The 27,045-nt window shown below is 36.9% G+C and overlaps 1 protein-coding gene across 3 annotated transcripts in view; it reads left to right on the plus strand.

The window, feature by feature from the left end:
• The window catches only part of MTMR9 (myotubularin related protein 9), a 63,038-nt gene that overhangs the window by 26,623 nt on the left and 9,370 nt on the right, over positions 1-27,045 (plus strand). For all 3 annotated transcript variants that reach the window (XM_059177268.1, XM_059177260.1, XM_059177277.1), the window contains 6 exons: positions 7,164-7,337; positions 9,120-9,337; positions 10,187-10,348; positions 12,801-12,942; positions 14,684-14,904; positions 24,385-24,536. In XM_059177268.1, coding sequence (XP_059033251.1) covers positions 7,164-7,337; positions 9,120-9,337; positions 10,187-10,348; positions 12,801-12,942; positions 14,684-14,904; positions 24,385-24,536 — 1,069 coding nt within the window. The remainder of the gene's footprint in view (positions 1-7,163; positions 7,338-9,119; positions 9,338-10,186; positions 10,349-12,800; positions 12,943-14,683; positions 14,905-24,384; positions 24,537-27,045) is intronic.

Here is a 27,045-nt window from a genome sequence, read left to right on the forward strand (position 1 = left end):
CAAACAAAAACTGAAAGAATTTGCAAACACCAAACCAGCCCTACAGGAAATCTTGAAAGGGGTCCTCTAAGCAAAGAGAGAGCCTACAAGTGGTAGATCAGAAAGGAACAGAGACCATATACAGTAATAGTCACCTTACAGGCAATACAATGGCCCTAAATTCATATCTCTCAATAGTTACCCTGAATGTTAATGGGCTAAATGCCCCTGTCAAAAGACACAGGGTATCAGAATGGATAAAAAAACAAAACCCATCTATATGTTGCCTCCAAGAAACTCATTTTAAGCCCGAAGACACCTCCAGATTTAAAGTGAGGGGGTGGAAAAGAATTTACCATGCTAATGGACATCAGAAGAAAGCAGGAGTGGCAATCCTTATATCAGATCAATTAGATTTTAAGCCAAAGACTATAATAAGAGATGAAGAAGGACACTATATCATACTCAAAGGGTCTTTCCAACAAGAAGATTTAACAATTTTAAATATCTATGCCCCCAACGTGGGAGCAGCCAACTATATAAACCAATTAATAACAAAATGAAAGAAACACATCAACAATAATACAATAATAGTAGGGGACTTTAACACTCCCCTCACTGAAATGGACAGATCATCCAAGCAAAAGATCAGCAAGGAAATAAAGGCCTTAAACGACACACTGGACCAGATGGACATCACAGATATATTCAGAACATTTCATCCCAAAGCAACAGAATACACATTCTTCTCTAGTGCACATGGAACATTCTCCAGAATAGATCACATCCTCGGTCCTAAATCAGGGCTCAACCGGTATCAAAAGATTGGGATCATTCCCTGCATATTTTCAGACCACAATGCTCTAAAGCTAGAACTCAACCACAAAAGGAAGTTTGAAAAGAACCCAAATACATGGAGACTAAACAGCATCCTTCTAAAGAATGAATGGGTCAACCGGGAAATTAAAGAAGAATTGAAAAAAATCATGGAAACAAATGATAATGAAAATACAACGGTTCAAAATCTGTGGGACACAACAAAGGCAGTCCTGAGAGGAAAATATATAGCGGTACAAGCCTTTCTCAAGAAACAAGAAAGGTCTCAGGTACACAACCTAACCCTACACCTAAAGGAGCTGGAGAAAGAACAAGAAAGAAACCCTAAGCCCAGCAGGAGAAGAGAAATCATAAAGATCAGAGCAGAAATCAATGAAATAGAAACCAAAAAAACAATAGAACAAATCAACGAAAGTAGGAGCTGGTTCTTTGAAAGAATTAATAAAATTGATAAACCCCTGGCCAGACTTATCAAAAAGAAAAGAGAAAGGACCCAAATAAATAAAATCATGAATGAAAGAGGAGAGATCACAGCTAACACCAAAGAAATACAAACTATTATAAGAACATACTATGAGCAACTCTACGGCAATAAATTTGACAATCTGGAAGAAATGAATGCATTCCTAGAAACATATAAACTACCACAACTGAACCAGGAAGAAATAGAAAGCCTGAACAGACCCATAACCAGTAAGGAGATTGAAACAGTCATTAAAAATCTCCAAACAAACAAAAGCCCAGGGCCAGACGGCTTCCCGGGGGAATTCTACCAAACATTTAAAGAAAAACTAATTCCTATTCTCCTAAAACTGTTCCAAAAAATAGAAATGGAAGGAAAACTTTCAAACTCATTTTATGAGGCCAGCATCACCTTGATCCCAAAACCAGACAAGGATCCCACCAAAAAAGAGAGCTATAGACCAATATCCTTGATGAACACAGATGCGAAAATACTCAACAAAATACTAGCCAATAGGATTCAACAGTACATTAAAAAGATTATTCACCACGACCAAGTGGGATTTATTCCAGGGCTGCAAGGTTGGTTCAACATCCGCAAATCAGTCAATGTGATACAACACATCAATAAAAGTAAGAACAAGAACCATATGATACTCTCAATAGATGCTGAAAAAGCATTTGACAAAGTACAGCATCCCTTCCTGATCAAAACTCTTCAAAGTGTAGGGATAGAGGGCACATACCTCAATATCATCAAAGCCATCTATGAAAAACCCACCGCAAATATCATTCTCAATGGAGAAAAACTGAAAGCTTTTCCTCTAAGGTCAGGAACACGGCAGGGATGTCCATTATCACCACTGCTATTCAACATAGTACTAGAGGTCCTAGCCTCAGCAATCGGACAACAAAAGGAAATTAAAGGCATCCAAATCAGCAAAGAAGAAGTTAAATTATCACTCTTCGCAGATGATATGATACTATATGTGGAAAACCCAAAAGACTCCACTCCAAAACTGCTAGAACTTGTACAGGAATTCAGTAAAGTGTCAGGATATAAAATCAATGCACAGAAATCAGTTGCATTTCTCTACAGCAAGACAGAAGAAAGGGAAGAAAGGGAAATTAAGGAGTCAATCCCATTTACAATTGCACCCAAAACCATAAGATACCTAGGAATAAACCTAACCAAAGAGACACAGAATCTATACTCAGAAAACTATAAAGTACTCATGAAAGAAATTGAGGAAGACACAAAGAAATGGAAAAATGTTCCATGCTCCTGGATTTGAAGAATAAATATTGTGAAAATATCTATGCTACCTAAAGCAATCTACACATTTAATACAATTCCTATCAAAGTACCATCCATCTTTTTCAAAGAAATGGAACAAATAATTCTAAAATTTATATGGAACCAGAAAAGACCTCGAATAGCCAAAGGGATATTGAAAAAGAAAGCCAACGTTGGTGGCATCACAATTCCGGACTTCAAGCTCTATTACAAAGCTGTCATAATCAAGACAGCATGGTACTGGCACAAAAATAGACACATAGATCAATGGAACAGAATAGAGAGCCCAGAAATAGACCCTCAACTCTACGGTCAACTCATCTTTGACAAAGCAGGAAAGAATGTCCAATGGAAAAAGGAGAGCCTCTTCAATAAATGGTGCTGGGAAAATTGGACAGCCACATGCAGAAAAATGAAATTGGACCATTTCCTTACACCACACACAAAAATAGACTCAAAATGGATGAAGGACCTCAATGTGCGAAAGGAATCCATCAAAATCCTTGAGGAGAACACAGGCAGCAACCTCTTCGACCTCAGCCGCCCCAACATCTTCTTAGGAACAACGCCAAAGGCAAGGGAAGCAAGGGCAAAAATGAACTATTGGGATTTCATCAAGATCAAAAGCTTTTGCACAGCAAAGGAAAGAGTTAACAAAATCAAAAGACAACTGACAGAATGGGAGAAGGTATTTGCAAACGACATATCAGATAAAGGACTAGTGTCCAGAATCTATAAAGAACTTAGCAAACTCAACACCCAAAGAACAAATAATCCAATCAAGAAATAGGCAGAGGACATGAACAGACATTTCTGCAAAGAAGACATCCAGATGGCCAACAGACACATGAAAAAGTGCTCCATATCACTCAGCATCAGGGAAATACAAATCAAAACCACAATGCGATATCACCTCACACCAGTCAGAATGGCTAAAATAAACAAGTCAGGAAATGACAGATGCTGGCGAGGATGCGGAGAAAGGGGAACCCTCCTACACTGTTGGTGGGAATGCAAGCTGGTGCAACCTCTCTGGAAAACAGCATGGAGGTTCCTCAAAATGTTGAAAATAGAACTGCCCTATGACCCAGCAATTGCACTATTGGGCATTTACCCTAAATATACAAACGTAGTGATCCAAAGGCGCACGTGCACCCAAATGTTTATAGCAGCAATGTCCACAATAGCCGAACTGTGGAAAGAACGTAGATGTCCATCAACAGATGAATGGATCAAGAAGATGTGGTATATATACACTATGGAATACTATGCAGCCATCAAAAGAAATGAAATCTTGCCATTTGCGACAACATGGTTGGAACTAGAGCGTATCATGCTTAGCGAAATACGTCAAGCGGAGAAAGACAACTATCATATGATCTCCCTGATATGAGGAAGTGGTGATGCAACATGGGGGCTTAAGTGGGTACGAGAAGAATAAATGAAACAAGATGGGATTGGGAGGGAGACAAACCATAAGTGACTCTTAATCTCAAAAAACAAACTGAGGGTTGCTGGGGGGAGGGGGTTTGGGAGAAGGGGGTGGGATTATGGACATTGGGGAGGGTATGTGCTTTGGTGAGTGCTGTGAAGTGTGTAAACCTGGTGATTCACAGACCTGTACCCCTGGGGATAAAAATATATGTTTATAAAAAATAAAAAATTTTTAAAAAGAGAGAGAATGTGATAGGGTATAAAGAAGACCTATACATGGATGAAATAACAGCTAAAACTATAAAACTTCTTGAAGACAGCATAGGAGAAAACCTTTATGACCTTGGATTAGGCAAAGATTTTTTAGATAAAGACCTATAGTGACTGAAAGCAGATTAGTGATTTCCTAATTTGGGATGTGGAGGGGAAGATACAAATTGTAAAAAATACACATGGGATTTTGTGGGAGATGATTGAAATGTTGTTATCTTAATTGTGGTGGTAGTTTCATGGGTGTATACGACTATCAAGACTCATGAAACCACACATTCTAACTGGATCTAGTTTATTTTTCATACAAATAATCTCAAAGTTGATTAAAAAGAAAAAACTTAATGTAAGGTTTAAGTACCTGATGAGAAACAAAATTAATGATCTGGAATATAGATCTGAAGTAATTGCTCGGAGTACAGAGCAGAGAAACAAGAAAGTTGGGGGAAGTGATAGAGAAGTTAGATACATGCATGGATGATAAAGGGGAAAGAGCCAGCATTTATTAAATGGGAGTTCAGGAGGAAGATAATAGAGAAAATGGAAGAGAGGCACTATTAAAATGGGTTATGGTCCAGAGTTCTCCAGAATCAATGAAAGTCACAAGCTCAAAAGTGTCCTGGTAAACACCATGCAAGACAATAAAAAAGAATCTTTACTAAATGTGTTGTAGTATAGCTATAAATAGTAAGGCAAAGGGAATATCACAAAATTAGAGAGGAAAGACAAATTACACAAATGGTGTAATAAAATGAAAATAGAAAAAAACAGTAGGCTAGAACTAATCATCTATGCTTGATAAAAGCTCTTATCAGAAATACAGTTGAAGGTTATTTACATAATCTGATAAGTGCTATCTGATAAATCTAATAAAGCTACCCAAAATAAGAACATACAAAGAGCAAATCTTTTATTATTCACTTTAAGTTCAAGAGTGAGACAAGATGCCTACCAGCCACTACTCCTTGCTTGTTCAGTAAGACAAGAAGGAAAAATAAGAGGTATAAGGCTTGGAATGAAAGAAGCAAGACTGTCATTGTTGCTTATATGCTTGTGTACACAGGAAGCTGAAAGATTCTTGGCGACTGTAATAAGCATTTCTCTCCATCAACCACAACTTTGTAAACATATAACTAAAATGCAACAACAACAAAAAAAGGTTTCTAGGAATATACTAAAGAAAATTATGCAGGGCTTTTATTGAGAGAATTATACAACTTTATTGAAAAAATTAAGAAAGCTTTAAAAAGGTGAGAGACACTATGCTCGTGGACAAGGAGATTGAATATTTTAAAGATGTAATTGTCTTCAAATGAATCCATAGGGTCAGTGCGTCTAATTAAAACTGCAATGGCTTTTAACATAAAATTTCATAAAAGTCGCACAGAGGAGCAGAGAACTCAGAGGAGCCCAGGTAGTCTTGGAGAGGGGAAAATAAAAGGGAGGAAGAGACTTAGCCTACTAAATATCAAGTCTATTCTAAAAGCTATGGGACTTACTGCAAATACACCAGTGGGACAGAATAGAGAGCCCTAGGTATGTAAACTTAATATATGCCAGAAAGTGGTGTTGCGGGTCAGTGGATGATCATACCGTTTTCCAGAGTAGGAAATCAATAAGTAATGCCTAATCTTGAAAATCAAGAAGTAACAATGTAATCATATTATTTAGAAATTTGGAGGTAAACTCCAGAATTAAAGCTAAAAGAGTTGAAAATGATTGCCTCTGGGGAAAGGGGGAATTATGAGATGGAGGTGCAGGAAAACAGGTAAATTCCTTTTGTTAAATAATAAATCTTTTGGAAACTGTCTTTAAAATTGGTTAAGAGAATAACTTAAAAGTGAAAATGGTTTAATTTAAAAATATAATGTATCATGTAAAAAGTTGTTGTTGTTGTTTTTTTAATCTCTTTCTCTACAGTATGTTGAACATCGTTCTATTTTATCTTCTTGGTACTGCAACCCATGGCCAGTATGTTAGGCCACCTCTGATTTATCGAAATATATCAAAATTTACGTAAACAACTTCTTACAGTCTTCAAGTGTTTTTTATTTTTAATATTCGAAATAAGTTGTCATTGGATAACTTTATATGGTATACTTTTAGTACTTAGTGTAGTGAGTTAGAAATGAGTTCATCGATTCCTATGTATAACTTTTTTTTTAAGTATTAAGTCATTATTGTCTTAAAGATATTACCGATCTTTCTACATTTTCCTTTTTAAATTTTATTTATTTTTTAAAAAGATTTTATTTATTTATTTGACAGAGATCACAAGTAGGCAGAGAGGCAGGCAGAGAGAGAGGAAGGGAAGCAAGCTCCCTGCCGAGCAGAGAGCCTGATGTGGGGCTACATTCCAGGACCCTGGGATCATGACCGGAGCCACCCAGGCGCCCCTCCTTTTTTTAAATAATAGAAAAGAACAGGAGATTTGATGTACATAGTAGCTCTGTTCTCATCTGTTCTGGTTAAGCATTATCTAGAGTATTACAGTCTTCCTGTTGCTATACTGAAGAGTACCAAAAATAAAATAAAATAAATGGTACCCAAAAAGGATGAATGGGATGATGTCAGCTAATAGGATGCCATGTGAAATAGGAACATGCGCTGAAATCATAGTAAAAACAGTAGAGGAAGTGACAGAAGCCTCATTTTGCTCAATAAAAGGAAGCACTTTCTAGGAACAGAGGATCCCTAGCATAGCAGGAAGCTGATTCTGAAGAATAGAACTCCTTCAAGTATCGGTTAGGTATCCTTACATTAAATTCCTGAGAGATGGCTTCTTCGTTGTGTGGAAGTTGATCTCTAAGGTCCTTTAAAATTTTCAGATTATTTTGTGACATTGAGATACTTGCTTAGCTTTGAAGTATTTTGTATTTTTCAGACCAGTGAATGGAGGTTAAGCTATGTCAATAAGGAATTTGCTGTCTGCCCTTCTTACCCGCCAATTGTCATAGTTCCCAAATCCATTGATGATGAAGCTCTTCGAAAGGTAGCTGCTTTTCGACATGGAGGACGCTTCCCAGTACTCAGCTATTACCATAAAAAAAATGGAATGGTAAGTGTATGGTACTGCTCCTTGATCTACTGAAAGCCTTAGTTTGCAGATCTTTTCTTAGAAATACTCCCTTTTCTATGTACATGTTCATTGATGTGATTAGTCTCTCCTGTTAGGACTTCCTTCATTTAAACTTGAGGGAATCAGGAGTAGTATGTTTTGTGATTAGGATATGATTTTGAATTTTGTTCATGATGCTGCTCAAAATTAGAAAGGCCAGATAGGTTTATCTTCAGGACTCAGCACAAAGAGAATTAATGTTCATTTGACACTTAAAATAATGCTGTTAGATAGAAAAATAAATTTCTCCAACTAGAACAGTGGTAGGCTACTTTATTTTAATTAATTATCTTTATTTAATTATCTGTGCTAAATTTCCCGATAAGAGGTAAATTGAGTGGACATTTTTATTTTCCCAAAAGGGAGAAGAGTGACACATGTTATTGTTACAACTTTAGTAAATACAGGAGTCAGTAATTGAATAGGCAAGCACTTGCTGTATGTATGTGTATGTTTCCGAAATATTTTCTTTTCTTTTTTTTTTTGAGAGAGAGAGAATGCACAAGGGTGGGGCTAGAGTAGCGCAGGTGGAGAGAGAATCCTAAGCGAGAGCATGGAGCCCAATATGGGGCCCACAATCCTAAGCTCATGACCTGAGCCGAAATCAAGAGCTGTATGCATAACTGACTGAGCCATGCAGCTGCCCCCTAAATATTTTCTAAATCTGTTTCTGTTCTCTTCTTTTCTCTCATCTTGAAGCCAATAGTAAATTAGTGGATAAGTTATATTCATATTCCATTTCCCTTTTTTCTGTGGATAATAAATCAAGTATGGATATTTAGGATAAAAAGATTGCTAAAAATTTGCTGCATTGACATCAGATCATCTATCCTGTTTGCTCAGTAGTATTTCTGTTAATCAGGGTTCATTACAAAGCATTTTGAAAACTGATATTAAATATACTATGTGTCTATTTACATGGTTACCTGGGAGTTAGCTGTTGTCATCTTCTGAATGATCTTTCTTCATCATGTTAAATTTCAAGGTAGTAAAGATAACAGCATGTATTATGGGGTTAAGTGGAAATAACTAAACCATTCACCAGGGAAGAGACCAGTATAATACTGATTTCTTGAGAAAAGTTTCAAAACCAGACCTTTTATAATATATAGTTAATGGTCTTTGGAAACATCCAAGTCTTTAAGTACTGAAAAGGATGAAAAAGGACCAAAGGAGAATAAATAATAGACAAACAGTTTTTAAGATATGAAAATGATTCCCACAAGAAGAATAGTGCATAAACTTTTTTATCTTACCATGGGTGCCTTTTCTCTTTATAATTCTTTTTAAAAGAAGACAGATGCTTAACCAACTGAGCCCAGGCGTCCCTGTAATTCTTGATAAAACCTGCCACCCTGTTTATGTAGTTGAAACAAAAGTTTGTCAGCACATAGGCTATTATTCTTCTATTACAAGGCCTTGTCCAGTAAACAATTTACTGACTAAATGAATTGTAATATTTGATCTCTTTAGTAATTATACTGTATTATGTGGAATTATTTTTGAGATAAGAAAAACTGTTAAAGTGCAGGGCTTATTTTTGTTTTATAGTTTTTAACTATTGCAAATATATAGAAATATTTATTTTTTTCAGGATCAAATTCATCTCCAAAGAGTCACACAGTTGTTTTTTAGATAACTCTTCCTCTAGCTAATTCATTTCTGTTTTCAGAAACTTTCAAAGCGGCTACTCTTCAATTTTAAACTGCATTGTGCTTCTAGGTAATCATGCGAAGTGGTCAGCCACTCACTGGCACAAATGGGAGAAGGTGCAAAGAAGATGAAAAGCTGATAAATGCTACCCTCAGGGCAGGAAAACGAGGCTACATCATTGACACCCGCTCTTTAAATGTCGCTCAGCAAGCTAGAGCCAAAGGTGGCGGCTTTGAACAAGAAGCTCATTATCCCCAGTGGAGGCGGATTCATAAGTCTATTGAGAGGTAAAAGACTCTAAAGACAGTAATGGACTCTTTTTTGAAGTGCATTAGAGTGAACCATTAGCTGTTAAAAGATCACAGGTTCTCAAAGGAACCTACCCATTTACCTAAAGTTAGAAATTGGTGGGATATCCTGTCATGTTTTGTGAGATAAGCAGGAAACTTAATCTTGGGTGCCCCAAAGTGACTTTTAGTCAAATAGCATGTCCTCTCTAAGTGAAACTCTGCAATTTCATCACTGCAAGGTCTGTTCCTCTACTTGTAGATCACTGGTCACCACACTTAGTGATCAGATATGCTACAGATAAGTATAGTTTTCTAAGTCAGAAGACTAGAGACTTCTCTCCCCCACATCCTATTTCCTCTACCTGTATCTCTTGTTTATGCTTACAGCTAGAGGTTTATAAGGGCTTCTGGATGGGCAGGTGGGGTTGGAGCTAATAAACAAGGGATCTGAGCTAGCCTTGGCCATCCCTGCCGAAGGTACTGGTATCTAGTGTTGGACCTGTGGGAACAGGATTGTGGATGTCAGTCGTGTGGCCTCATGACTTGTCACAAAATGCAGTGTTCTGGCCCGCTCCCTAGTCAGATAATTCAGCTGTATGAACTGGTTTAATCTGTTCATCTGAGGAATGATTTACCATGACAGGCATGTTAAGCTTCTTTGCAACCATTTTAAATACTAGTTTTTCAGTGTTTAGTTATCAAATTACTGTATAACTAGGTAAATATTTTTGTACTGTTTTGAGCTACTTTGCCTCTTGGATATATTGGAGGTTGGGGTTTGAGTTTGGTTTCTCCTTCGTCATTGTATTTTCTATTTTCTTTTTTGCTTTTTCTTGTTTTTTAAAGGTATCACATTCTTCAGGAGAGCTTAATTAAACTTGTAGAAGCTTGTAATGACCAAACACATAACATGGACCGATGGCTCGGTAGATTGGAGGCTTCGAACTGGCTGACTCACATCAAAGAGATTCTTACAACTGCTTGTCTAGCAGCTCAGTGTATTGACAGGTAAAGTGTATTTCAGTGTTCCGGAATGGGACACATACTACTAACTAGACTTTGCTTTTATCCAGACTATGTTTATATATTGTGTTAAAGTTTGCACCTAGTCTATATGTTCAGATCATTTTATAAATTACTACATGTGATAGTCATTGCCATTCAGTTATTGATGAAATATGTACATAGAGTCTGGTATTTAATTGACCACATACATCACACACCTTCAATAATACAGATTTTTTTAAAGTACTAAAGGAACTATTTTTTTCTATAAAATCCTTGAATTGTGGATCTACCAATTTTCCTTTTCTTAAACCATGCTCAGAGGGCAAAACCGGTCGTCTTACTTTGGAAATGTCAGTGAAAAGAAACATGTAATTCTGTTACACAGTAAAATGATTCTTTCTGATTTCTCAGGTATCTTATTAACAAACGACTTGATATGTGTAGTTACATCAGGATCTCAAGTTGAGCATACCTGAGGGCAGTGATGTGAAGTATGTGAAGTGATTTTAGTTCATTCACTCAGTTGAAGGTTGCTAATCCTTGAGACTTGAGGCAGAAGACTTGAACATAGAGGCAAAAGGATTGGTGTAAGTTGTTGCAGAAGCTTAGAATGCCCTTTTTAAGAAGGAAATTCCTCTGACACAATATGTATGTATAAGTATCACTAACGCATAGTTGGGTGGCACTTTTCCTTGAGACTATAATTTGTTTTATTGATGTTTCCAAATTACGGAAGTATGTATGTAATGTTTTTATGGTTAGTGAGAAATTGATCATAGAACAGGTTGCTTAAGATTATGTGATAAGTTAGTGACAAAACCAGTAATGGGTAGAGATTCTTGGTGTCGGGATAAGAATGATGAGATGTTAGTATTAAAGGGTTTTGTTTCTTTATAACCTAAGTTAAAAAGATTTCCCCTTGCATGGTGAATGTGGAGGCTTCTGTTTTCTTATGAACTGTAAATGATAATGAACACTTGTCATCATGTTGTCTGAATTTGCAGCCATACTAATGGGACACTGCAGGTCCAGGCAAGGTGAAGAACAGGATTTAGCTCCACCTTTGTTTAGATTCAGCTGGCCAACAGAAACAAATAGGGACTTCCACATTCTTGTACGACTTGAAGGTTTTGGTTTATTTTGCCATGGATTGGGTTCCCTTTTCTGATATATACTGGTTTATTATTTGTATCTTCATAAAAATCTGCCTTTGTAATCAATCACTCAAAATGTAAAAATAGACATTAAAAATTAATTGAATTAAATGTGAAATGTGCCACAGATAACTAGGATGTATTGACTGAATGTATGTATCAGAAGTCTTAAATATTTGCTCCTATCCTTCTACCTAGTCATGAGATTTCATCCTAAGAATGAGGTTGTTAACCTAACCGTAGGAGAATGGCAGGGAGTCTTATTTTCAAATTAACTCTCAGATAATTTCACAGAAGACAAAAAGCTAAGTATGGTATAACAGAAATTAGCAATGACCTAAATAACTCTTAAAACATTTAGGCAAATTTTAGTTGATCACCTAATAAAATATTATATAACCATTAAGACAATACTTCTAAAGGTGATGTGGAAACATGGGAAAATGTTTATAATAAAAGAGGAAATCATAAAAAATTACTTTTTGTTATAGCTACATAAAGGATATTAGTACATGGGAAGAGAATTAATAGTAGTTCCCAAACTTGAAATTCTTAGGAGAAAGTGGTTGAGGTTATTCTCCTTTTTCTTGAAATATCCTTCACTGTCATTTCGATATGAGAGTTGGAAGAAGAGGAGGGGAGATGTACTTAATTTAGTTTTTGGTATTTCTTTCATAGTCTTTAGAATAATGGGGTCCCAGACTCCTCCTAAGTATCATGGTATAGTAATATCATTGCCACTGACTTTCTAGATTGACAGTTTTATGCCATTTTTTTTTTTTTAATGGTTCTTCTTGTTTTCCTGTTTCTGAAAGTGTGGTTCAGGTCTTCTTTCCTAGCTCTGTTACATTACAGTTTATGAATGCATCCTTAATTGTCAGCTAATGGTGAAAAGGTAGAATCAAGGTCAGAGAGATACAGAAAAATAACTTTTAAGTGTATGTTTCTATGTTTGATGAGAAGCGCTTTAATCATCTATTAAAGGCAGAAGAAATAAGCACCTATTATGTGTGATAAAAGACTGCTTTTGGATTTTGTTAAAGGAGAAAAAATTCAACTAAATTGTTTTGTGAAGGTTGTTACAGCTTAAAAAGTATCTTGCCGTGTGATATTTGAAGCCCATAGTATTTCTTTCCTAAGAGAAGCTCTCTTCATGTGCCTTATTTCAACTCTAAATCCTACTGGACAGAGCAAAATGCATGAGTTTGAAATACTGTACTCAGTAAATGTTTTGTTATTAATGGAGTTGATTGACCATGTTGGGAGTATCCCATTTGTACTCTGGATTTTCCTATCAGGGAAGGGGCATCCATATTGATTCATGGAACAGAAGGAACTGATTCTACACTTCAGGTTACCTCCCTGGCCCAGATCATCTTAGAACCCAGAAGCAGGACCATCCGTGGTTTTGAGGCCCTGATAGAAAGAGAGTGGCTGCAGGTAAGAAAAGCTGCTTGATGTGCATAGGAACTGCTAATAATTGATGTGATCCCAGTTTGCAGGAGTGGAAAGAATATATGAAATTTTGATTGATTAAAATGCTTAAATGATATGTTTAACTGTCTTTCTCACAGTAAACATTTATAATCTTCACTGCCTCTCAACTTTTGTGCCTCTCTTTGCTTATTTTGCTCATTTGGCATTTCATTCCTTTAACAAACTCTCACTAATTGTACTTTGTTACCTACAGGGGAAATAACAAAGAGTGTAAAATAGTGTAGAGATAAAAAACATGAACAAAGCAGGAAGGGGGCATGAGGATTTGTATTATAAGGCACATGCTCTAGAACTTTCTGCCTTTTGCTCGTCCGGCTCCACCCTATCCTCTTGCCCTACCAGGTGACATCCTCCTGCTTTATTTAAGATAGAGCTAAATGTCGCTGCGCTTATGAAGTCTTTTTTGGGACCTTAACCTTCTTCACAGCTAAAGATAAATCCATTGTCTTCATACCTTGTTCCCTAAATGAGACCCAAATAAAGTGACTCCTTTGAGGTCGGGGAACCATGCCCATTGGTTTCTCTTTTACCCCTAGGACATAACGCAGTGCCATTACATAATGCTGAATGACAACTGAAAAAAGGCCTTGTAAAATAGATTGAAATCCTGTAAGTCAGAGTTCGACTTACAAAATGTATATATACTGTGTAACTTAGTAAATGGTTATGATTAAGAACAAATGTTTAGATAGATCTTTAAAGTAGAATTATCTCTGGAGAAAAATCATCTCTGGCCCTTCTAGTAAAAATTTAGATTTATTATATGTTAATGCTATTATGTATACCATGTCTGTCTACCCTGTTTGACAACTAACCTATATCTCTATTCAAGTCCATCCCAAATATTTGGTAAAAATCTATAGCTTCAGCAACATTCCTCATGATGTAAAGCAAACGAATAAATGATTGTGATTTACATTACCATTTTGATGGGTATCAAAATACCATTAGCCACTGGTAAATGTTCATGACATTTTTGTCAGATAAGGTAGCATGAGGACTCAAAGGAAAGCAAGTGTGTGAAATACCTAGAAGGGTGTGATCTGAGGTAAGGTCAATAAGGTTCTGGGTGGAGAGAGCCAAATGATCTTAAATTTCCTTTAGTCAGTAGAGGGCAGACTCTTCCAGTTCCTTTGGAGAGAAGAGGGCAACTAGGAACAATTTTATCTCATATAAAAGTACTTATAAAGATCTTTTCATGACAATAACTTTATTCCATATATAATGAAAACAAGAGTGACCTTATAAATTTGGTGTGTAAGAGCCCCATATTTATTTCTGTTCAGTAGTGACACTTACGTAGCTTACAATAATCTGCAATGCTTTGGAGAGATAAAAGGTGGTAGCTGTCTTTTGTTTGGTACCTAAAGACCTTATATTCTTTGACTTTGCTACAAATTAGAGACCTAGACAATTTTATTTTATAGAGTTCACCAAGGATAATTGCAGATTTTATGGTTATGCCTCAACTGCATGGCTATGTAAAATATTTGGAAGTCCTGTTTTCCCCAGTTGCTGAAAATTGTTTTAAACCAAGAGATCATTAAACGGCAACCATCCAGATTATATGATATTCCATCTAGTAAGAGTTTTGTTGCAGTTGTTTAAAATAATGTTAATAGAGCGTGCTATAATGTGCTCTCACTAGGCTATGACTGTCACATTTCCATTTTCTCTGTCTTAGGCTGGCCACCCGTTCCAGCAACGCTGTGCACAGTCAGCCTATTGTAATAGTAAACAGAAGTGGGAGTCACCTGTATTTCTTCTCTTCTTGGACTGTGTGTGGCAGATACTTCGTCAGTTTCCTTGCTCTTTTGAATTTAATGAGAATTTCCTCATCATGCTCTTTGAGCATGCATATGCCTCACAGTTTGGAACATTTCTGGGCAACAATGAAAGTGAAAGGTGGGTACACTGCTTACATGAGATGGGGACCATTCTGCTTGTGGTTGTTTTGGTTACTTCCTGAAAGAGACCAGAATTTGGTCCTACATTGATATTATTTATAGGATGGTAGAGGTTACATTTAGTATAAATTAAATTACATGACATGTGTTCTTACTAGGAGCCTGTCCAGTGCTAGGTGAGAACATGCCCTAGATTTGTTCTGTTAGATTAAAATTAATCCATACACTGATTTAAAAGCTTTGAGTAAACTGGGTAACCATTTTAAATGTTAATTTCCTCATGTAAGATCACAGTAATTTTACATCTGGAAGAAGCCTTAACATATAATCGAACTTCACCTTCCATCCAGTTTTATAGATTGGGAGGGGAATATCCAGAAAGTTAACTGACTTGACCAGGGACACACAGCCAGTTGGTCACCAGTAGTAGGGCTATAATACAGGTTTCCCTGCTCCTGCTCCAGACTTTGTCTGTTACCCCTGGAAACTGTCCTCAGGCCCAGAGTGACATTCTCCTGGATTCACAGTCCAGACAGGTCAAGTTTATAGGTTTATTTAGAAGATTCCTATTAGAATAATCTTTAAAGATACTTAACTGGTCATCTCAATTGGGTATAGTCAAAAGGTTTCCTCTTCTCTTTTTTCCTTTCTCATTCTAGCTAAAGGACAGTTTTGTTGGTCTTTTCAAGGAACCAGCTTTGGTTTCACTGATGCTCCCTGTTGTCTTTTCTATTTCGTCTACCTACTCTCTCCACTTATTTTTTCCTTCTTTTAGCTAGCACTGGTTTAATTTGCCCTTCTTTTTCTAGTTCCTTAAGGTATAAAGTTACTGATTTAAAAGTTGTTAATGTGAGATCTTTGTTCCTTTTTTTGTTGTTCCTTTTTTTTTATTATTTGAAAGAAAGAAACAGTTGAGTGGGAGAGAGACAGTGGGTGAGAGAGAGCATGAGCTGGGGTGGGGAGGGGGTTGAGGGCCAGTGGGAAAGGGAGAAGCAGACATCCAGCTGAGGAGGGAGCCCTCTGCAGGGCTTGATCCGGGACCCTGGGATCATGACCTCATCCAAAGGAAGGTGCTTAATTGACTGAGCCATCCAGGTGCCCCATCTTTGTTCTTTTTTAATGTAGATTTTTACTGCTATAGATTTCCATCTGAGCACTGTTTCCACTGAATCACCATATGTTGTATTAGGATATTGTGTTTTCATTTTCATTCATCTGTGTTTTTTCATCTGTTACTGATTTTTGACTGCGTGCTGTAGTAGTTGGAGAAGGTACTTGTATGACTTCAGTCTTCTGAAACTTACTGAGGTTTGTTTTGTGGCCTAACCTATGATCTATCCAGAAGAATGTTTCATATACACCTGAGAAGAATGTGTACTCTCATTGAGCAGAGTGTTCTGTATTTGTCTTACATTTTGTTCAAGTCCTGTATATCTTTATTGGTCTTTTGTCTAGTTCAGTACATTGTCAGAAGTGGGATATTGCAGGCTTCAACTATATTGTAGAATTATCTGTTTCTCTGCTTCATTATGTGGGTTTTTGCTTCCTGTATTTTGTGGCTCTCATGCAAAGTACATATATGTTTATAATTATTATATCTTCTTGATCGATTAATTCTTTTTCCAGTTTAAAATATCCTTCTTTGTCTCTTGTAAGAGTTTTTGGCCTAAAGTTTATTTCATCTGATGTAATATATCCATTCCAGCTCTCTCTTGATTACTATGTATGGAAAATCTTTTTTCATCCTTCTATTTTCAATCTGTTTGCATCTTTGAATCAAAAGTAAATCTTTTGTAGACAGTATATAGTTGGATTATGTTTTTTAGTCCATTCTGCCAACCTCTGCATTTCGATTGAAGAGTTTACTTCATATATATTTAAAGTGATTACTGAAAAGGAATGGCTTATTTCTGCCAGTTTGAGATGTTATTTGTCTTATGCCTCTTTAGTTCTTCATCTCCTCCATTACCTGCCTTCCTTTATGTTTGCTATTTTATAGTGTACTGTCATGATTCCCTTCTTATTTTGTGTGTATTATTATTATTTTTTTTTTTACTAGTTACCAGGTGGATTTCAACTAATATCCCAAATTTGTAACTATCTACTTTGAATACAAACTCAGCTTCAGTGGCATGCAAAACTTCACTCTTCCATAGCTCCACTCCCCAATATGTTGTTATCACAGATTACATTCTTACATATAATTATATTCTTATTTGCGCATTGACATGGGTTTATTATTATTTTTATCTGTCTTTTTTAAATTACGTAGAAAATAAAAAGAGGACTTACAAGTCAAAAATACAATAATAACTTACTTTTATACCTTCATATATAGTTATCTTTTCTGAGTTATTCCTTCATATGGCTTTGAATTCCTGTCTAGTGTCCTTTCATTTTAGCTTGAAGTATTCTGTTTTGCATTTCTCCTGTAAAGCAAGTATTCTAGCAATGAACTCCCTCAGATTTTATTTATCTGGGAATGTCCTAATTTCTCCATTTTAAAAGAATAGTGGTCCTGGTTGTAAAGTTCTTGGTAGATAGTTTTGTTTTTGTTTTTGTTTCCTTTTAACAATTCAGAAATGTCATTGCTGTCCCTTCTAGCCTCCATAGTTTCTGATGAGAAATCTCTTGTAGAGGGATGATATAGGATCTTTCTACGTGAGGAGTTGCTTCTCTTTTGCTGCTTTGAAGAGTCTCTCCGGCTTTTGTCAATTTGACTATAATGTGTCTCCTTATAGATCTCTTTGCCTTTATCCTTCCTGGAGCCCGTTGAACTTTTAAATGTGTAGATTCATATCTTTTATCAAGTTTGGGGAGTTTTCAGCCCTTAATATTTTTGTGTATATGGTTCTTTTTGTGTTCATTTTTTTCTATTGGTATTGAGGTATGATTGACCAATTGGCCATTAATTCTTTATATATTCTTTCTCTCTTCTCTTTCCGGGATTCCCATTATGCTCTGTTGGTTCATTTTTTTTATTCTTTTTTTGTTCACCTCGGATTGGGGAAATTAAGTTGAGCTCTCTTCAAATTTGCTTACTCTTGTGTCTGCTTAGATCTGTTATTAAAACCATCTAGTGAGTTTGTTTTTTGTTTTTTGTTTTTTTAAATTTCACATATTGTACTTTTCAATTCCAGGATTTCTATTTGGTACTATTTTTTAATTTTGTCTGTTTATTGATCAAGTCTAGGTTTTGAGACATTATTCTCATGGTTTTCTTTAGTTCTTTGTCCTTAGTTTTTTAGGGGTTTGTTTTGTTTTGTTTTGTTTTGTTTTTTAGCTCTTTGAGCATATTTAAAACTGTTGATCTAAGGTCTTCTTCTAGGAAAAGCAAAGTCAGTGCTTTCTTAGGGACAATTTCTATTATTCTAGAATGGGCCATACTTTTAGGGTTTGGTTTTTTGTTGTTGTTGTTGTTGTTGTTTGCATCATTTGTAATTTTAAATCTGGACATGTAAAATATTATAATGTCATAATGTGATTTCTCTGGAAATCAGATTCTTCCCAGTCCTCAGAGTTTGTATTTATTGCTTGCCGTAAGCTGTAACTGTTTGTTTATTTAGACCTTTTCTAAACTATTTTGTAAAGTGTATTTTTCTCTCATGTGTAGTTTCTGAAGTATCTGTTCTTTCAGTTTGTGTGGAGCTAGTGTTTGACAGTGATTTCCTTGAATGGCTGGAGACAAAAGAGAGAGTTGAAAAGAGGGAGGGGAAAAGTGATAGGGAAAACCACTCAAAACAAAGGAAAAAAAATCCTTTTGCAGTCTTTACAGATAGATTGGCATTGTGCTGGAATATTCCTTCAATACTTAACTCAGGCCTCATCCTTAACTTCTGGCCCTCACTGAGCCTAGGGATCAGCCAAAATCTTGGGATCTTCTTGGGATCTTCTTGGGCCTTTTCTGAGCATGTTCCCCGCCTTTGGTATACAAATGGCTTTCTCAAAGCCTCAGTATACATGGGCAGCTTTGAATACACTGATTTTCCAAAGAATCTTTTTCCTTGGGCTTTTGGGGCTCTGTTGTACCCTTCATCCATAACCTTTTTACTCAGATGGCTACAGACTGTCCATTCACCTTATGTTTTCTGGGAATGCCCATCACTTTTCTGCCCATGGTGATTTCGAAGTTAGACATAACAGACAAGTCTTTCAGGTAGCCCTTGGTCAAGTTAGAAGAGAGACACAATTCTTTGTGAATGGGGACTGCTCTATTCTCTCTGGCTCCAGGAACCAGGGTCCCATACTAAGATCGTGGGCTGCCATCTTCAAGACCTCCATGAGTTAGGGAAACAGTAGGGCAAGAGCAAATAAAAATATCATTAATCTTTTTTTATTGTTTTTCAAGTTCCCTTTTCCTTGATTCTTCATTTGGTTGTGTGCTGTGTACTTCTACTTCCCAGAAGTCTTACAAAGTAGGTTCTCACAGTTTCTACTTGTGTTTTCAATGTTTCTCTGGAAGGATGGGCATTTGGAGCTGCTGACTCTGCCATTTTTAGTGGGATCGGTCTTCATTTTTTTTAAGATTATTTATTTTAAAGAGAGAGTGTGTGGAGGGGAGGGGCAGAGGCAGAAAGAAAGAGTCTAAGCAGACTCACACTGAGCACAGAGCCTGCCATAGGGCTTGATCTCATGACCAGCAAATCACCACCTAAGCTGAACCAAGAGTTAGATGCTTAATCAGCTGTGTCACGAGGTGCCCTGAACATGTCATACCACTGCCTTCCGGCCTCATGATTTCTGATAAGTCAACCATTACTTTCATTGAGTCCCCTGTATATAATGAGTCACTTTTCTCTTGTTGCTTTTACAATTCTGTTTTTCTTTGGCTTTTGACACTTTGACACTGATGTGTCTCAGTGTGGACACTGAATTTATCCTACTTGGACGATAAATCCAAGACTACATACCTTAGTATGTAGTCCAGTTCTACATACCTTAGACTTGATTGTCTAAGGTATGTAGAATCATATTTGAGAAGTATTCAGACATTATTTTCCAAACATTTTTTTTTGCCTTTTGCTCTTCTCCTTCTGGAACTCCCATGGTGCATGTTGGTATATTTGGTGGTATTCCACAGCTTTGGAGATTCTTTTCAATTTTCTTCAATTTTTCTTTTCTTCAGAAATTAATAATCTTAATTCACCTATCTTCAAATTCACTAGTGCTTCTGCCAGCTTAAATCCGCTGTTGAACTTATGTGGTCATTTTTCATTTCAATTGTACTTTAAAATCAGGAATTGTTTATTTCTTTTTATAACTTTTACCTCTTTACTGACATTGTCCATTTGGTATAGCATTGTTTTCCTACTCTCCTTAATTTTTCAGGCATTTTTCTTTAGCTCTTCAAACACATTTATGATAGCTAATTTAGCCTTTGTCTAGTGGGATTACCTGGGTGGCTCAGTCAGTTCAGTATCTGCCTTCAGCTCAGGTCATGATCCCAGAGTCCTGGCATCCTGAGACCCACCCCCTCGTGGTGCTTTCTGCTTAGCAGGGAGTCTGCTTCTCCCTCTCCTTCTGCCCCTCCCCCAACTCATGCTCACTCTCTTGCTTGCTCCCAAATAAATAAATAAAATCCTAAATAAAGCCTTTGTCTAGTAAGTTTGATATGTTCTGCCTCTCCCAAGGGACAATTTCTTTTTTTCCCCCGAGTATGGGCCACACATTCCTGTTTCTTTATGTGTGTTGTAATTTGCTTTTTTTGAAAACTGATGTTTTAGATAATATGATATGGCAAATCTGGAAATTAGATTCTCTACTTCCTGAATGGTTAATTCTTACCTCCTTTGCTGAGGGGCGCTCTATATGTGCATTAGACATGACTTCAGTGCTCAGGTAGTTAGTTCATAGCTCTCTTTTCACCATCAGCTTATACAGGGCCTCGGTTCAGCCAGAGGAGCAAGAATTGGGGCTATCCCAAGCATTTCCTAGGCATGTGCACACCCTTTTGAATTCCCAGGAGTATGTCAGAGCATCCCAACCCCTGCTGCCCATGGACATCTCGTTGCCCAAATCTTTTATTTTTCCTAGGCTCTTATTTGCCCCAACTGGCATGGCAGCCTCAGGCAACTGTGATGTTAAATAGTTCTGGCTCATTGTTTATTTGTTCATTTGTTTTGTCCCCTGCCCCCCCCCATTGTTTTTGACAAATATCCTGGGGAATAGGGCTTTTCCTTCTGAGAAAACTGTGAGTCAGTGTCAAATAACCACAACACCCTACAAAGGAGGCTTTACCGGGGGCTGGAAGACATCGTGAAATATTGACGTGCTCTGAGGGTGGTATTATTTGAGGAGCTCCAAGGCTGGTTTGTCCCTCTAATTGGCAACAAGGCTGCTGGTTTGCAGTGATACTGCAGAGCTGGGGAAAGGGTGTTGGCATTGGCCAAGTTGAAATGTTCCGAATATTGTTCTTTCAGAGGTTCGTTAGTTTTTCTTGAATGATGTTCCTCAGATTGTCACAAGCCTTTTGTTAATTTCCAGAGTTGTGAAAGTATTTATTTTTTCTGTTTTTCCCACTCTTCTTAACTTTTTGGAGGAGATATGTAGATATCTGTACCCTGTCGTTCCAGAAGTCCCACACCTACATGCAACATTTTAAACTATGCTCTGAGAAACTTTAGGTACCTTTCTTTTTACTATGATCAGCTCCTTCCTCATTCTCTGCAGTGTTCTTTCGTGGAAAATATTCAAGTCTTGAAATTAGAAGATTTGAGTTTGAATCTCCACTATAGCACTTACTAGCCAGATGACTTCTCTGAATCTGTTTTTGCTCCTTTTACAGGCAAAACTTAATCTCTGAGACACTGGGTTACAGTGAAGATCGAATAACGCATATATGAAAACCAGCATAATACTTGTCACATAATAGGCATTTAAATTCATCCATTTTTTCTTTGAATTTTCTATCACCTGCTTAGCCACGAGCCTAGAACTTAACCACCGATGGCACTTTGACCCAGAGCCACAGTAGTACTCTGGCTGGCACTTTGATTCTACTAAATGTGACAGCAAGTACTTCATGCTCTATGTCATCTGATCCTTAAGAAAAGGAGAGATAATTGGTAACCTTTAGTAGTTGGGAGTCTGCATATAAAATGTAATGTATTGACAATTTCACTAATTCCAAGCAATTAAAAGATATTACACCAAAAAGGATTCTTACTCAGATATGCTTTTAAAATGATGAACAAAACAAAATTGTACATGTCAAGGCTTTTGGTTTTGGTTTATTTGTTTTGACCAGATAAAATTACATATAGTGATGTGATGAGCACTGGGGGTTATAGGAAACTGATGAATTATTGAATACTACGTCTGAAACTAAAGATGTACTATATATTTGCTAATTGAATCTAAATTTTAAAAAAAGATTACATACAAATAATCATCACAAAGGTAATGCTTCATGGCACTTAAATGTGTTAGAAATCTAGTATCTTATCCTGCCATTTCTCTTCTCTTTTTTTAAGAGAGAATGTGTGGGGAGGCAGGGTGCACACACATGGGAGCTATGGGGAGAGGCAGAGGGAGAGGAAGAGTGAGAATCTTAAGCAGGCTCTGCACTTAGCATTAGAGCCTGATGTGGATTTTGATCTCCCAACCCTGAGATCATGACCTGAGCTGAAATCAAAAGTCAGATGCTTAACCAGCTGAGCCACCCAGGCATCCCTAATCCTGCCATTTCTTAAAACATGTTCAGCTTAACCCCTGGACTATACTCTTATGGGGGAGGAGGAGAATTGGTGGTTTACTTGTTAAAATTTGGATAATGTAGTATAATGTCCCCTCTCAAAAAGTCACAAAATAATTGTTAAAGGCTTAAAGACACTCTTCAGTAAAGCAACATTTATAACTTTAATTCAGCATTTAAATAACATGTTTGACTATGGACTGCTTTTTGATGTTATGTTTACTTTTACCCCAGAACTAGCCTTTAATAAAGGGATCACGGTAGCATTTTATCTCACATTCTGATTGCCATTTGGTAGATCCTGTCATAGGGCTGATTGAGAAGAATTCTGAAGCTCTATGGGGTGGGCTCAGGTGGGAAAACTTCAGTGACTGGCTAGTGATAGGCTTGGGGGGCAGGGCCAAACCACTTACTGCAGGAGCAGTGGATACGGTGGTTTCCTATCCTCGCCATGCCTGGTTCCTGGGGACATAGTATAGGACTTGCTATCCTAGCAATTAAATTGTAGTACTACATGGGGGGGGGGGGGTTCTTTGGTTATGTGGATTCTTTTTATTGCTAGCATAAAAAGGATGTGCGTAATGAACTAATAATCTAGTAATTCCAGAGACAAAACCAATTTTATAGCAAAATTTCAACTTGAGTAGAACCCTGTGAAAATTGAATATATTCTCTTTTTGGTTGATGTAAGGTTTACCACAAATTATATTTCAGTTCTTGTTAAAAAAATTTTTTTTTATTTTAAATGTACCAGTTCATTCACTTTCCACCAGTTCACTTTCCACCAGTTCACTTTATTCTATGATAACAGAGTGTTACAGAATTCCAGGTTTGTTTGGTTTTTTAAATTTTATTTATTTATTTGAGAGAGAAAGAGACTGAGTGAGAGAGCATGAGAGGGGAGAAGGTCAGAAGGAGAAGCAGACTCACCATGGAGCTGGGAGCCTAACATGGGACTTGATCCAAGGACTCTGGGATCATGACCTGAGCCGAAGGCAGTTTGCTTAACCAGCTGAGCCACGCAGGCAGTCCAGGGTTATTCTTATGAAGGCTGTTCATTGTATATAAATGTAGATCGTATCTGTATTTACATCAAGATATATTCATTTTTATTCTTTGACAGTCCATCTGCATTTTATGTTCATGTAATCTATTTGTCCTAGGAGCTAAGACTCTAAAAAATTTTAGGCTTTGAGATTTGACTCAACCTCTATTTTTAATATGTCTCTAATCATTGTTCTGTGCATTCTAGACTTTTCCAAAACAAAAAAAGGAAGTTATTTTTATATTTAGTTATTTTAAATTAAAATACAATGCCGGGGTGCCTGGGTAGCTCAGTTAAGTGTCTGCCTTTGGCTCAGGTCATGATCTCAGGGTCCTGAGATCAAGCCCCATGTGAGGTTTCCTGCTTAGAGGGGATTCTGTTTCTCCCCATGCTTGTGTTGATGCATGCTCTCACTCTCTAACAACTAAATAAATAAAATCTTTAAAAAATAAAACACAGTTCCAGATACAATAAAGGAGTTGTATATAGTAACATTCTGTTCTCTGGGTTATTGTTTAACACTATGCCTAACATGACCAGATTCTGGTTTTATCCTTGTTTTATTACTGAGAGTTATAATGCTGGTTGGATTTTGTGACAAATACTGTCATCCTACAACATTTTATTCATCTGTTAAAAGCTTTAATATACACAGAGAAGAAACTGTCCTCTGGGAAGGAGCATTTAATGATAGTTGTTACCATGTAATTGCTTTAATGGCAGTTTTCTTCCTTAATCAGATGTAAGTTGAAGCTGCAGCAGAAGACGATGTCTCTGTGGTCTTGGGTCAATCGGCCTGGTGAACTGAGTAAGTTCACCAATCCTCTCTTTGAAGCCAACAATCTTGTCATCTGGCCTTCAGTTGCTCCACAGAGTCTTCAGCTATGGGAAGGTAAGCCGTGCATCTTTTGTAGACTTTTTATTGATGGTCAAGGATCCTCTCTGAACTGCCTCTGGATACCTGCTGTTGTTAACATTTGAAGATGGTGAGTGGACCTGAGCCTCAGAGCTCTATGTGATTGCTCTTTTTTTCTCAGTGTGGACATGGTTCTCTCTTTCACATATGTTATCTAGTCATACTTGTTTTGTTCAGCCCCCATTTCAGAAATAAACAGTGGTTATTCGATGGATACTGCTGTTAATATTGGACATTTTCCCTAGGTAGGAAGATACATTACTATTTTTAATTGTGACTAAAATTTACCAGCTTAACCATGTTTAGGTATACAGTTCATTCTTGTCAAGTATATTCCTGTTGTTACAAAACAGACCTTCAGAACTTTTCTTCTTGCAAATTTGAAACTCTCTACTCATTAAACAACTTCCCATTGCCCCTGGTAACTACCTTTCTGCTTTCTGTGTCTATGAGTTTGACAACTCTAGATACCTCATATGAGCGAAATCATACAGCGTTTGTCTTTTTGTGACTGACTTCTTTCACTTAACATAATGTCCTCAAGAGTCATCCATATTGTAGCCTGTGTCAGAATGTCTAAGGTTGAATAGTTTGCCATCATATGGGTTTACCACATTTTTTTTTAACCCATTCTTACACTGATGGGCACTTGGGTTGCTTCTACCTGTTGGCACACAGATGCACAAATATCTCTTCAAGACACTGCTTTTGATTTTTTGGGTTATGTACCCAGAAGTGGAATTGTTGGATCATATGATAATTCTGTTTAATTTTTAAGGAACCACCATACCATTTTCCATAACAGTTGCACCATTTTACAGTTCCACCAGCAGTGCATGAGGGTTTCAAATTCTCCACATCCTTGCCAACACTTCTTGTTTTTGGATCTTTTTCCCCCTTTGGGTATTCTCATTCTCATGGGTATTAGGGAAAGTACATGTGTAAAAAAGTTTGTAGGAATAAATTTTAAGCTCCAAGCAGATGGTTTCTGTTTCCGTTATTAAATAGCCATTAGGAAAGTTTACTTTGCTAAATGCAATAGAAGCGTTAATGAACCAGTTATTCTGGTAAGGTTCTATAAACATACATAATGTTTTCTATGCACTGATGTACATATCTCATTGTTCATGGGAACAGTAGTTCATACTTAATTTTCCAGTCCATTCTAAAGAAGGTATTTAACCTACATTAATTTTTCAGACTCCTGAAATTTATTTCCATAAATACCAAAGCTTGTTTTTAAAAATCTAACCAAAATCTAAAATATATTAGCCATCTATTAAACAAAGATTACAAAATGCCATTTCTTTTTAATCATTTTGAAGGTAATAAGTACATCTTTATTCATCTTTGTATTTTTGAAAGATTCATTTATTTATTTGAGGAAGGAGAGAGCATGAGCAGGGGGAGGGGCAGAGAAAAAGGGAGAGAAGAGAATCTCAAGCACACTCTTGTACTGAGCCCAGCACAGTGCTTGATCCCAGGACCCCAAGATCATGATCTCAACCAAAAGTCAGAGGCTTTACTGACTGAGCCACCCAGGCACCCCTCATCTTTGTATTAAACAGCACCAAGTATACACACACAGAATGCTAGCTGTTTGGTAATTGAACTGAATTGCCATAAATGTCAGTTATTATACCACATTTTAATATGTTATGCCCACAAGGGCAATTCATATGTGGGAAACTGCTCTTTAACTGTAAAAGGGCCTCAGATTGCTTTGCTCTCTGAGTTTGAGACTGGGTCTCTGTCACTTATCTGTATGTCAGCTCTCACCTCTCATTCCTCTTGGCATATCTGTCATTAGCTGCCTTCCTTCCTCCTCAGTTTATGCTTCTAATCTTATCTGTTGAGGTGTTCCCAAGTTAGAGTTGTGAGAAAGCAGCCTCAGATAGTCTCCAGATTCTTGGAGTCTGAGCTTTAGTGCTTGGAAATTTCTGGCTGCTCAGAACTTCTCTTTGCCTCTTTCTCAATTGTTGTAGACAGTCACCTGTGCAGGATCAGTGATCTCTTCAATGAGACATTACAGCCAAACTTTTTGTTAAAGATTTCTGGGACAGTTTGCCTAGAAGCCACTGTCATGTTTAATACGTAAAGTAAGAGACTAGCTATTCGGGAGAAAAGCCATAATTGGAGTTGGATGGCCTAAGGGATGATTAAACTAGTTTTTAACAAACCTCATTGAGAGTTTAGAGATGAAGTGATTGGAGGAAATCTTGTTACATGAATGAATTCCTACCATTCCATTAAGAATAGAGTTGAGTTTCTGTATGTCTTTAGTGCCTCAGCTTAGAAATGGAAGAAATTCTGTGCAAGGTAAAATCTTCTCATAGTAGGTATATGGGTTGTATAATGAGATTACTCTTTGACCTTAAAATGTCTCTCTTCTGTTTATGTTTACATCATAGTTAACCATTAGTGTTAAGTAATTCCTGAATTGAAGAACAGGATTTCAAACACAGGCTTATATAATGGAAAAATC

Source organism: Mustela lutreola, chromosome 1 (genome assembly GCF_030435805.1).
Source record: "Mustela lutreola isolate mMusLut2 chromosome 1, mMusLut2.pri, whole genome shotgun sequence".
Taxonomy (NCBI): Eukaryota; Metazoa; Chordata; class Mammalia; order Carnivora; family Mustelidae; genus Mustela; species Mustela lutreola.